General features: G+C 40.3%; 1 protein-coding gene across 1 annotated transcript in view; it reads right to left on the reverse strand.

Moving 5' to 3' along the window:
- LOC122800363 (mediator of RNA polymerase II transcription subunit 15-like) overlaps positions 1 to 14,144 on the reverse strand; it is an 886,273-nt gene that overhangs the window by 102,716 nt on the left and 769,413 nt on the right. The window contains exon 10 of the mRNA XM_044069812.1: positions 1,576 to 1,703. Within this exon, the coding sequence (XP_043925747.1) occupies positions 1,576 to 1,703 (128 nt within the window). The remainder of the gene's footprint in view (positions 1 to 1,575; positions 1,704 to 14,144) is intronic.

Genomic DNA, 14,144 nt, shown 5'->3' on the forward strand with positions numbered 1-14,144 from the left:
GGAGAGGTAAAACAAGTCATTGTGAGACCTTAGCCCTGATATGTCGGAGGATCATTCAATTTGCCCATAGTCTTAGATCCTTGGTGGTAAGATGGTAAAGTGCTATGGTCTTTACGTCTTGTGTAGGACCAAAGAGATTACAGGACACCCACTTTGTGCCTGGTAAGGCTCTCAATCCACTCAGCTGGGGGACCACAATGCCCGCTTATGCGTCACAACAGCACAGTCAAGGCCTAGCATACATGACCGATGAAGGATTCCACTGGAAGAATGACCAACCACCTCCTCCTCTCGATATTTATTAAAGCACTTCTGGGTAGAAGGAATGGGGGACAGCAGCCTGACTATAGTGGAATAAGCAAGCCTCAAGCTTTCAACAAAGAATAAGACAAGTTGTTCAGGGAGGTTTACAATACTAATCTGTCTAAGAGAATACAGCCTTGAGATCCGCTGACTCCTCAAAGGCCGATGGAGACCTTCACACCTATCCATATTCCAAAAGCAATATGTTATGCAAGGGAAGTTTGTGAGAAGTTGCGAGTGTGAAGGGAGGGTGCAGCTCTCAACGACATGTCCGTCAGAGGCAGCACTGGGATCTGACAAACCAGCATGAAGTCCACCTCTCTGCTGGCATCAACCATTCCAATACTTTCAAAACTGCAGACCCTAGTGAGGGGACACTCTGTGGACACAATTTAACCTTGGCCATTGACCTTTATTACACCCTGGGGGGAGAAGAAAAGAATACTTTGTCAAAATACTACCACCTAGTTATAGCCAGATGATATGCGGTTGAGTTATGTTTAAAGACATGCAGGTAGGTGCGTGAATGGGTGTGCTTTCTTTGAAGGCTGGGCACTGGCCTGGCAACTCGGCACCGTAAAAATCCACTGCCAATCATTAGCGGACCGGAGTTCCGCTGTGGCGACCCCTAACCGGAAAAAGCCAAAAGACTTTTACTCAAGGTGCTATTTTCTGTGAACACCTGAAAGCTGGATTTTCAAACATATCTGAAGTTGCAGGCCACACTCCCCATACCAGCATTACACTACAGACTACAAAGTATTTCTTCCAGGAGGATGGCGATAAACAGATGCACAGAGTAAAGGACTACCATCAGTACTGCTCTATTTAGGACATCTGAAAACAAACACCACTGGAAGGGGAGGGGCTACAGGGCAGCTACAATTGCTGGTCTACTGGTCAACCATCTTTTCTACCTAGTGAAAGTTCAGGACTCGGCATCTATCAATAAACAATCTGCAGCTTATTTATAGCCTGTTCACAATTAAGAACAGAATGCAAGATGTTAATCCTCTTCACAACATAAAACTCACTGTGAGAGGAGTAAAAATGGCTGCATTTAACTTACTGAGACAGAAGTAAAAATGGCTGCATTTAAAGGCTAGGGAAGTGTACACACCAACACACACAGGTACAAAGTAGGTGATATGCGCACAGCAGTGAACCTAATACACTGGCAGGCTACAGCTTTTCACATCACGCATAAACTTTAAAATCTCTCTACTCCCCACCCCCAATATAATTCTAATCAGATAGTGTGTGTGTTATTACCTGGAGTGTTCAAAGGTCCAGGCGAAGGTACACTGAAGTTCTGTGGCGTACGAGCAGTTGCCGGACTCTGGGACTGCTGAGAAGGACTTGGTAGGAAACCACCACTGGGAGATGGTGTAGGTCCAGAACTACAAATGCAAAGGAAATTAAGACACAATAAACAAAATTCAGTTTACAGTGAAACAGTGGCGTAGCTAGAGTTTGTGCCGCCCGGGGCAGACTAAGTTTGCTGTCGCCCCCTCACAAAATAAATACATATACAAAATTAAACATAAAACACATCATAGCCCAAAAGTAAATGAAGGAATCACTGAGACATGGCATAGAAATGCAAAAGTTTTAATAAAACCTGTATAAAAGCTTATATACGCAAAACGGGTAAGCGCTTTCACAACTTAGATGTTGCTTTTTTAGACCATATAAAACAAGATAGCATTCACAAATTTAAACTACAAATAAAAAGTCATTTGACTGAAAAACCTTTAATCACATTCTAATATTCAAGTAAGAACAGTACAGTTGTGTACCTACCATAAATGTAGATGTTTGAGTGTATTCACTGTTGCAGTCATTACACTTGGGTTATCCTGCTGGCAGGCTACCCGCAGTCGGCCTGAATTCCAAAGTCCTGGTCCGGCGTCGGTTGCTGTCACCTCTTCCCTGACGTCAGGGCACCAGGGGGTATAAAAGATGCAGCCATCACCATTTTCTTCAGTTTTTCTTGCCCCCAGATGTCAGGTGCCCCCAAAAAGGTAGGCTAAAAATTCTGCTTATAAAAAAGCATGCAGTAACATAAGCATTACCTTCATCTACAAGCAAATACATCACATAGGTTGTATAGGATAGAGAAGTATAGATAAGTCCCAGCAAAGAAAAGGGGGATGGAGGGAGGGTAACCTGGACTGAAACAGTGAATACACTCGAACATCTACATTTATGGTAGGTACACAACTGTACTATGTTCATCGTGTTTCACTGTTGCAGTCATTACACTTGGGTTGAATCCCAAAGCTGAGGTTGGGAGGCTGGGCCTAAACAGAATTGGGAGTGGCTATAAGGCCCTGCAGAACTGCAGTGGCAAAGCCTGCTCTGGATTTAGAGTAAAGAGGTAAGTGGTAGTGCTTTGTAAAAGTGTGCACTGAAGTCCAAGTAGCAGCCTCCAAAATATCCTTGGTTGGTACTCCTCTGAAAAAGGCTGCAGAAGTGGCTGCTGCTCTGGTTGAATGTGGCCTAATGCCCTTAAGCACTGATTTGCCATGTTGTGAATAGCAGAAACGAATGCAGTGGCCTATCCATTTTGAAATAGTCTGCTTTGAGATAGCCTTTCCTTGAGATCCTGCAGCATATGCCACTAAAAGCTGCTCAGTCTTTCTGAAAGCTTTAGTTTTGTCCAAGTAGAAGCGTAACTGTCTGTATGTCCAAAGAATGCAGAAGTCTCTCCCCTTTATTCTGTGGGTTTGGATAAAAGGTAGGCAAATGAATGGTTTTGGTTAAGAGCCACACTGGACACTACCTTAGGCATAAATGTTGGGTTTGTCCTTAGAGAAACCCTGTCCGGATGGAAAATAATAAAAGGTTCCACAGCCATTAATGCCTGTAACTCTGAGACTCTTCTTGCTGAAGTTATTGCTAGGAGCAGAGCTGTTTTCCAAGATAAGAATTTTATCTCAGCTGTATTGGCTGGCTCAAAAGGAGGCAGTGTGAGCTTTTCCAAGACAAAATTGAGGTCCCATGCAGGTATTGGTGCTCTCCTTGGAGGTCTTATGTTTTTGGCCCCTCTGAGGTACTGCCTTAGCAGTGGATGTGAAAAAATAGGTGGGTCCGTATTGTAATGAGTTGAAATGGCAGAAGCATGGATCTTAATTGATGAGAAGGATAGGCCTTTGTCCAGCATCTCAGTTAGGTATTGTAAAATCTGAGGAATATTTGGTACAAGTGTGTCCATTTCTTGTGCCTGGTTCTAAGCACAGAATCTCTTCCATTTTTCTGCATAAGATTTTCTGGTGCTGGGCCTCCTGGCCTCCAAAATAACATCCATAACCGTTTTAGAGAGAGGTGTGTTCTGAATGGTTACATTATCCGCCATGCAGCCAGATTTAGGGTTCTGAGTTGGCTGTGCAGGATCTGATTGTTTTGTTGGGTCAGTAAATGAGGAATTTGAGGCAATATCCAGGCTGGGCCCTGAGACAAGCTCTTTAGGATTGGGTACCAGTGCTGGTGTGGCCAATCCAGGGCAATCAGCATCATTTTTGGCTTCTCTTGTCTGACCTTTAGGAGTACCTTGGGGAGGCGAGGCAGTGGAGGAAAGGCATATACTGTAAGGTTTTTCCAGCTGAATGGCAGAGCATCCACTTTCCATGCTTGTTTGTGATAAGTCCTTGTGCAGAATCTCTGTAGTTGGCAGTTGTGAGGGGAGGCAAATAGATCTATGTCTGGGCATCCCCATTTCCTTGTTATCATGCTGAAGATTTGTGGATCTAGTTTCTACTCATGAGTATCCATGAGGTTTCTGCTTATTTCGTCTGCCAGAGCATTTGTTTTTCCTGGCAGGAATGGTGCTTGCATGTGTACTTGATAAGTCAATGCTGTGTTCCACAAAATCATGGCTTGTCTGCAGAGGGGGTAAGAATGTGTGCCTCCCTGCTTGTTTATGTACCACATGACTGTAGTATTGTCCGTCTTTATCAGCAGTTGTCCTGGATGAAGTAAATCCTTGAAGGCTGTCAGGGCATTTTGTACAGCTAGCATCTCTTTCTGATTGATGTGAAGATGCCTTTGGCTTGCGGGCCATGTGCCCTGAATACATTTTCCTGCCATGTGGGCCCCCCAGGCATAATCTGATGCATCTGTTGTTAGTGTTTGCCTGGCTGTGGGTAAAGTGAATGGCTGTCCCTTGTTGTGGTGACAGGCCTGTGCCCACCATTGAAACTCCTGTTGCAAGCAGGGAATGAGGGTAATTAATGTTTCCAGGCTGTGGCAATGTTGAGTCCAAACACTTTTTAGATACCATTGTAACTTCCTCATATGCAGTCTTGCATATGGAATTAGCAGAATGCAGGATGCCATGAAGCCCAAAGCTTGCAGAATTTTTCTTGCAGATAACTGGGTCTTTGTTGCCATGCTTTCGAAGTAAGAAGTCAGTTGCATTTGTTTGTCTGGCGTGAGATAAGCCATCTGGGCAGTTGTATTTAAGCTTGCACCCAGGAATATTACCTCGAGAGGGTACTAGTTTTGATTTATTTTTGTTTACTGTGTACCCTAGGCAAATTAGTAATCTTTTTACAAATGCCAGATGCTTTAGTAGAATGTCTTTGGTCTCTGCTTGAATAAGGCAGTTGTCCAAGTAGGGATATATTTGAATTCCTGTTTGTCTGCAAAATGCAATTACTGGTGCCAGGCATTTTGTGAAGACCCTAGGCGCAGTAGATAAGCCAAAGGGCAGTGCAGAGAATTGGTAGTGCATTGAGCCAGCTATGAATCTGAGGCATCTTCTGCAAGATTGTCTGATTGGGACATGCAGGTATGCCTCTGAGGTCCAAAGTTACAAGCCAAGCCTTCTTGTCCAGCATGGGCAAAAGCTGCTGCAGAGTCAACATTTTGAATTTTGGAACGTCCAGAAAAGGGTTTAGAATAGACAGGTCCAGAATTGGTCTCCAGGCTTTGTCCTTTCTTGGTAATAAGAAAAGTCTTGAGTAAAATCATTGTCCCTACTCTTCTTGTTGTACTGGCTGAATAGCCCTCATGCCCATGAGAGATGAAACTTGCTTTTGTGCCTCTGCCCATTGATTGTGTGGCAGGTCTGGCATACCTTTTGCCTTTGGAAGGGTATGAAAGTGGAACCTGTAAGCCCTGAGAGACTATATTTAAGACCCATTTGTCCTGGGTGATCATGTGCCAATTTTGTGAAAAAAGTGCTAGCTTTCCCCCAAAGGATGCTGCCAAAAGATAAGTGCTTGGCATTGGCAGAGGAAAGTCACTGGGACTGTTTCCTATACGATTGTGATTTGTCTTCTCTGCTTTTGGAGGTACAAGCACCACAATGTTTGGGCCTGTATGAGCCCTGGGGCTGTTGTCTGCCTCTAGGGTGTCTGTATCTGCCTCTTTGTGGCCTGTCTGACACTGGAAAGGACCAATTCTTAGAAGACCAGTTCCTGCTAAATCTGGGAGGTTGTATCTGTAAGAAGTCCTTAACTGTCTGCATAGATTTCGCTTTATCCTCCATTTTCTTCAACACCTCTTCTGCCTTAACACCAAACAAAGTTTCATGCTGTAATGGAGCATCCAATAATTTTGCTTTAACATGATCAGGCAGATTATGTTCCTTTAACCAATGACAGAACCTGTAACAGCGGCCCTGCAAGAGGCCTCAAGTGAATCAAAACCACATTGAAAAGTATGTTTTCCCACTTGTTCAGCTGCATGCAATAAATCCTGCATTTCCTTGTTTTCAGAACATTCAGAATTTGTCAACATTTTCTGTTTTAGCAGTGACATTAAGTATTGCTGATATTTACAATTTAAAGCCCTTACAGCCAAAAGGTAGCAGAAGTGTAAACTTTTTTCCCCCCATCTGCCCAGTGCCCTAGAATCCCTATCTGAGGGGACAGGGTTTTTTGCAGTAGAGGCCTTGACCCCTTTGGGATCCTGGGATATAGTTTCTGGGTCAGCAGCAGGGTTTTTATATAGAAATTTATGAGAGTCTGGAACCCTGTAGTATCTGTCTGGCTTAACAGGAGCAGGAGGTAAAGAGTCGGGAGACAGGCCGGACTCTGAAAATACATCATCTACAATGTGTAGAACAGGTGGAATAGCAAGAGGTCTGTGCTGAGGTAGTAGAAGAAAGTCTCTGAGCCTTTTCTTAGATTCTGAGTAATCTTGGCTCTCCCAGTGGAAATGCTCCCTAATGGTATGCAGGATTTCCCCAAAGGAATAATCTGCAGGAGGAGAAGCTGAAGGAATAGATTCTTCAGCATCAGAATCCTCATAGGGAGGAAGAGAGTATCCCTGTTCTGAAGAGGAGTCAGAGGAAATGGAAACCTGATCAGAAGAATCATATTCTGTGTCTTGCCTAGGCCTCTTATCAGGAGGGGGATGGGAACCCCTGATCAAAGTAATTAGGTCTTCGGCCATTTTAAGCATCTGTTTCTTAGGCATGGAAGTCTGTCCAGGAGAATACTGTACTTGTCTTTAAAGCTGTTTTAGTCTTTGCCTTGGAAGCTGAGGTTGGCTTGATATATAACTGTGCAGGTCTGAAAACACCCTCAGAAGCCGATGCCTGCTCAGCGGCTCCGGACCCATCTGAGGGAATAGTTTTCAAGTGTCCAATACCTTGAGTATCCAGAGGCCTAGCTGTCTCCACGTGGGAGTCGGAAGCGGCCTGTGGCTCTGAGGTAGCGGGTGTCAGGGGCTGCGAAAGCGCCTCACTGAAAACCAGTGAACCGATGACTGGCCTAGCAGAGGCCTCATCGCCAGTTTTGGACCTCGGATGTCTGTCCTTTTCCTTGCGCTTTTTATAAACTCCGGTAGTCGGCTGTTCCGATGGCATAATATATTTAAACCTTCGGCCAAAGTAATGAAAAGCAAAATCGTACCGACGCTTAATAGTGCGTTGGTTAAATCTAGCACAAAACCGACAGCTAGCAACGTTGTGGTCAGGGTCTAGGCAAGGAATACAGTAAGAATGAAAATCCTTATGAGGTATTTGCTTCCTACAAGAAATACAACTGTTAACTTTTTCTGACATTGGTCTGGAGCAAGAAAGGAGTTTCCCCAATAGGGTACTTAGCTTTATTGAAGACATCAGATCTGAAATTCGATTTCGAAAATCTCAGGAGTCGGCCGACCGGCACTTGCGAACTGCTTTTGCTTCGGGCACCGTGCGGCAAGAAAGACTGGAGAAAATGGCGTTGGCTGCATCTTTTATACCCCTGGCGCACTGACGTCAGGGAAGAGGTGACAGCAACCGATGCCGGACCAGGACTTTGGAATTCAGGCAGACTGTGGGTAGCCTGCCAGCAGGATAACCCAAGTGTAATGACTGCAACAGTGAAACACGATGATCAATTATAATACTAATGTATCATTATATACAAAACACGGTACAAGCACAATCATTTAAACAGACCACGCATAAATGTTCCCTCATACATTCCTATTATATCATATTCAGATTAGGGCTGACAGTAATGCATTGAAGTATTTTTGGTGACACATACATTTAAATTCCTAGTAGTTGAAAAATTAGAAAAAAAGTCCACATCTGGGTGATTTTTGTAATGATACGTAAAAGTCAGAATTAAGATGGATAACTAAATTGCAGCCAGGCAGAGGGAATATACATACACATACTTCAAGCACGGACAAATGCCCTACTAGCTTGCCAATATACCAAAACATTGTTCCCATAGTAACTGTCCAGGCTGATCTTAAAAATATCTAAACTACTACTTGCCTTATTGTAACTTGGTAGTGTGTACCATGCAACAGCTACTCTGTCAGAGAACCAATTAGTACACTTCTCATTTCTATAGAATCTTCTGCATAGGTTATCTGATGATTCTCTAGTACTTTGTGATAATCCCAAACATTCCCAGAGGTAGTTGTCTCTAAATGCTCTATACACCTCTTTAAGATGTCTTAGATATCTGTAAGAGACACTGTACAAGTTCAGATATGTCCTTCATAACAGCTTAAATTTTTACATCAATGGATGCCCTTGGTATATTTACACTGTACTCTTTCCAGTTTACTCATGCTTGTTTAATTATAAGATTTCCATACTGCTATTCCATACTCAAGTTTGGGTCTAATGTAACTAACAATGACTTCATTATTTTTGCTTTCCTAGACATTATATATCTTTTTATACAACCTATAGTTCTATAACTATCATTAACCAATTGGCTGATATGATTAGAAATACTCATAGGTGAATCTACCAATATAACCAAGTTCTTAAATGAGTCTACAGTTTCACTGTGTGCTGTATTAAATATTCCCCTTTCAATTAAAGTGTCCCAAATCTCATATGCTTAGTTTTTGATGCATTTATCAGCATATTATTCTCCTGTGCCAAAATGGTTAATTTAGTCAAGTTATTCTGCAGATATGTCTTATCTGTAACACATGTAATCAGTTTACCCAATGTCAGGTCATCTGCATACAGACTGTAAAACACCTCAGATGAAAAAGTTAGGTCTGAAAGATGTAATCTTAAACAAGCAAGGGCCTAGGACAAAGCCCTGTGGGACACCCCAACTGTAACTAAGAATTTCACCTGTCCAGTTGCTATATGATACCGTTCTGTTTGTAAGCCATTCAGCTATCCATCTTATCAAGAGTACATCAATACCTAGCTGTACTAATTTATTGATCAGTCTTTTGTGTATGACCCTGTCAAATGCTGAAGTTAAACTGTGCCTTGATGTAATTTATATAGATTTTTCATTCATGGCTGTTATTACATGTTATAGAACATAATGTTACAGGTGGTAATAGATTTGTTTTCAACCTATGCATGCTGATATATGGTTTCAAGTCCCAAACTATCCAGTTCTGACAATAACTTATCCAATATTACCTTCTGCAATACTTTTCCACAACATGAAAGTAGACTTAAGGGTCTATATGACTCTGGGTTTTGTCCAACCCCCCCCTTTCCCTTAAAGACAGGTTTAATAAGTGCATGTCTCCCATCTTGAGGAATCTCCCCGTATTTATATGGTATAGTGAATAATAGATACAATGGTACTGTAAGTCTTACTGAAGTGTTCTCAAGTCATTGTTACCAAGTCAGTCTCCTCCCTGTGCTTTGTTTGGATCCTGTTTGTGCAGTTCTTTTTCAATATAATCTAATTTGATTTCAGTATTTGGGGTTACCTGGCTATCATAAGACAACTTTATCTTCCCTTTGTGGGGACAAACCATCTATAATCTGTTATGTCTGAGAATAAATTTTAGAACCTGCACACACAGTTTATCAATGTGTGTGTCTTTACTCCTTCCACATTTTATGCATCTATAAAAAGGTTTCCTATTATACTAAATATCTTTTTATAAATTTTCTTCAATGTTTTTCTTGACCTTGTCTCACACTATATTAATATGTTAACTGTTAGTTAGTCAGTTTTCAAAGTTGTAGTTCGACTTCTCTTCCATTTCTTATATTTTTTGCCTCTCACCTTAATCAGATATCTTGTTCTTATGGAAATATATCCCCCTGATGGTGTATGCCTAGATGTTGATGTTAAACATTTTTTTTTATTTTTTGCACTCAAACAATTTCTCTCTCAAAACTTTCCACATTCCATCTGCAGTTTTTCCACTGCACGCCTCACTCCAGTTAGTTTGACATAGGGACTGTTTTGCTTCCATATAATCTGTAATTAACTTTCTGTGCATTTGCTTAGATTTCACTTTGGTAGAATTATCTAGCAACAAATTAACCTTTTTAACCCATTGATCACTGCACATCAATGGTGGAAACACCTGACGAAGTTGCAATAATTTCTTTGGGAACACAAGCAATGTCTAGCATGTTCTGTCCCCTGGTAGAGTATGGTTTGAATGAAAAGTACCCCTGAAACCCATTCTTAAACAATTTAAGAGAGACCACGCATCTTCAGTTGGAACACCGTTCATCCTTGGAGGGTATATTGCGTCTTTTGTGATAAAACACATCATACATAGTCAAAAAACAGTGAAAACATCTAGAAAAACAAAGAATGAGCTTTAACTATACTTTTAAATAATTAGTAATTACAACAATTTACAAAGCTATTTTCTTGCTTTTCTCTTAGCAAAATCGTCAATGACCTTATCAAAGTCTATTTTGTCTGTCAGTTGGTGTTCTACAGAGAGTATGGCAAGGTTTCTTAAACGCATGGTGCTCATAGTAGATCTCAAGTAATTTATCAGTTTTAGTTTAGAGAATCTTCTCTCACAGCTAGCAACACTAACAGCAATTGCGAGGAAAATTCGCAGCAGTATTACAATATTTGGAACAGAATTCCCAAGACTGTATTTCTGAATAAACTGTAAAAGGTCAAGGGGGCCTTCCCTCCACGTCTCTGTTTCGTCTTGCTTAGCAGCAACAGCAATGAAACTTTGAAGTCTTTCTCTCAATGAGAAACTCTTCCTTACCAACGTCACTGTAATCATCATGACGTAGTTGGCCCTAGTAGCCATCATTCAAAAGATTTGATGGAGTAAGGGATGTATACTTCTCAGCAAGAACGTGAAGCTGTTGAAATCTTAGTTATTTCTTGAATCACTCTATCCAGTGAAAAAAACATTTCGCTTCGCAATTCAGTTTCATATGATAATTCAGCATCATCACTTTATCCTTTGCCAAACATTTTTTTCTTCTTTCTACATAGACGCTCCTCCATGTATTCCTAAATCATTACAAACTTCTTTGGCATATGTTATTGCACTGTTTAATAGCTTGTCCCCATTTTTAATTAAAAATGTTTCTAAAGCTTCAAGTTTTGTATCACAGTGCTGTATATTTAATCCTTTAGTTTGTAGGTAAACCTGTGCCATTAATTTCTATAAAAACAGATTCCCACAGGCCAAGGAAGTACAGAAAGGAAAACGACTGCAAAGCAGCAAGTAATATGCCAGCATCTGACCTGGTAACTGTGTTTTCTTCTTCACTAATTAAATCTTTTAAAGCTTTTAAAATGCCTGAGAATTGTTTTACGACACTTAGAGCTTCTCCCCTTGCACTCCACTGTGTTTCTATTATGCAGTTGAGACTTTGACAAGTGACGGAAGTCAGAATATCACAACGATGAGTTGAGGATAAAAAAAAGGTGAACAAACACTCCAAAGTTCCAAAAAAAGTGGCCGAATGTACAGCAACGGAAGCTGCATGTACACTGGCCAAATTCAGTGTATGATTAGTACAAGCAACAAACTCTGCTTTTCCATTAACTTCTTTTATGCATCTCTGAACACCAGTATATTGTCCAGCCATCACAGCAGCATTTTCATAAGCTTGTCTTCTACAATTTTGAATATCAATTCCGTCATGATCTAGTTTTTCCAAAATCATACTTGAAATATTCTCGGCGGTTTTACCTTTTGTTTCAATAAAATCGACAAATGATTCCACTACCTTTACTTCCATCTCTATCAATAATAACATAGCGCAAAACTTTGCTCATTTGATCCTTATAAGAAATGTCAGGAGTGCTGTTGAATATTATGGAATAGTACTTGGCTTGTTTAACTTGTTCTATGACTTTGTTTCTTACTTTATTACCCAAAATTTCTATGAATGAATTTTGGATCGTAGGTGACGTACAAGATTTAGCAAATTTATTTCCCATCTTTATTCTGAGAATATGCTCTCGAAGCACTGGGTCATATTTTGCCAACAAATGTGCTAATTCTAAAAAATTTCCTCCATTTCCTGTCAATTCAGCATTGTCAGTTTCATTGTAAATTCCTTCTTGGTGACCCCATAATGCCAAATTCTGTTTTGCTAGGAATCTAATTATGTCAAACAATCTCAAAAGGATTTGCCTCCACTTCTTTTTTTTTTCATCAATAGCTGCTCCACATTTAATCCTGATTTCCAACTCCTTCCACTGTGTGAATTTCTGAAAGTGGGCCACACTGGATTCATGCTCGAATATTTTAGGATTCAGTTTCCACCACATACTGAATCCATCCACAGAATCAAAACTGGAATAACTTCTGTCCGAAATCAGTCTGCAACAAAAGAAGTAAACAGCTTTCTTGGAAGGAGAGTAAATCTACCACGATTCTCAGCATTTTTTCACCATTTGGTAGGGGTAAAAAAAAAAAACACACAAAAAAAAAAAAAAACAGATGCATGTAAGTTTTCTGTTTTGTCCTTTGATTGATGCACCTTGACGAATCACTTCACCAAAATGTGAATCTAGGTGCTGAACCACAGATGCACCTTGACGTACCAGTAACATCCTTGTGTCATCATTAATCTTAACTGGCCAAACGCCAACATCTTTTAAATTAACGGACGGAATTTTTTGTTCGTCACACACTTCATCTCTTGAAGTTGATGGACTACTTAAACTTAAAGCCGGTTTTAATTTGGAAAATGCTTCAGGTGCAGCAGTAATAGTAGTTTCTTCACAATTGGGGTACTGAGGTATTTCAACAGTGCACCTTCATTCTTTTTAAATTCTTCTTCCTTTGTTTTTCTCTTTTTTCTAAAACCAGCACCGCTCTCTTTTCTTCTCTTCATCTTGGGAATGGGATTAGATTGACACCTGAGAAAAAAATAGTACTACATAATAGTAAATAATAATGACAGTCACGAAGAATAACAATAGCAACAACAACAGGGAAGAATAAATAACCATACACATTTTCAGGAATGCAACAAGTCCTGATCTTTTAAAAACTTAACACAATAATTTCACAATACAGACAAATCTTTTTTAGTGAAATATTAATGTTGCATATGTTGTATTAACTACTGTTTTAAATAGCTTTCATGTGCTACGTACTACCCAGTTAACAAAAACGGTATTAGAAATTCAAAACGTTTGGAGAAGTTAAAAAAAGGGACAACTTGCACAGTATCAGTATGCACTGCATTCCAAGCTTTTCTACATAAATAAAAAGCTTTTTTAAGGTATCACATGGCCCCAGAGATCCAATTTCCCCAGTTGTTCTAGGATACCATTGTCAACAGCCTACCTGTTCTTGCAGATAAATTACAAAAATCAATACAAATTGTTTTAATAGTACCTGTAGACAGATGACTTCAAATGTCAAATGCTGTACTGTACATACAAATACAATGAATGAACCACAAATCTGTACGGACGGGGACATGCATAGGGTACTCTAAGCAAAGTAAAGTCATGATTGCATAAACCACACAGTCACAGCATCGTACTGTACAAATGTTGCCACACAAGTGCCATGGAATCCTTCCACCTGAACCATAGTTCTCAACCAATCAAGAAGGACAAATCTAAAAAGAACCAGGGAGTGGGAACTAAACTAATCCAAACAATCAGAGGTAGTCATTCTCAAACTATTACTAGTACTATAATTCACTTGAGACTTTGAACTGATAGAATTAGAGAATGTGAATTAATATACAGGCTAAATTCACATGAAAACACTTAGAATACATACAGCCATACCTCTTAACCTCGTAAGAGGAAGAAATCTGGATAAAGACATAAGTGGCACAAAGGCCCAAAAACAGGGATATATCACAGTGCTTAATTCTAAGCATTTCTGCTGTGTTTTTAGTAAAAACGAATACACAAATAAACAGACATATAAAACAAGTAAATAAGTAATTCTGATTACAGCACAGTTTACATTACACAAAGAGAGAGAGAGCGAGCTAGATAGGCAACCATTTTATGTGTCAGGACCTGCTTCGGCAGGTTCTGTAATACAGGGACTGAATAGCCAAAAAATCAGACTTGCATATATTAAGTCAGAAATGGCTATTTCTCATAATATTCCCTTGTCTCTGAAATACAGTGGCTTCTTATTTGGTAAACACAAGTTTGCAGGTACGGGGTTGGGGTCCCACTGCAAAATAAGTTCTA

Source organism: Protopterus annectens, chromosome 4.part0 (genome assembly GCF_019279795.1).
Source record: "Protopterus annectens isolate FY-2018-M chromosome 4.part0, PAN1.0, whole genome shotgun sequence".
NCBI classification, from domain to species: Eukaryota; Metazoa; Chordata; order Ceratodontiformes; family Protopteridae; genus Protopterus; species Protopterus annectens.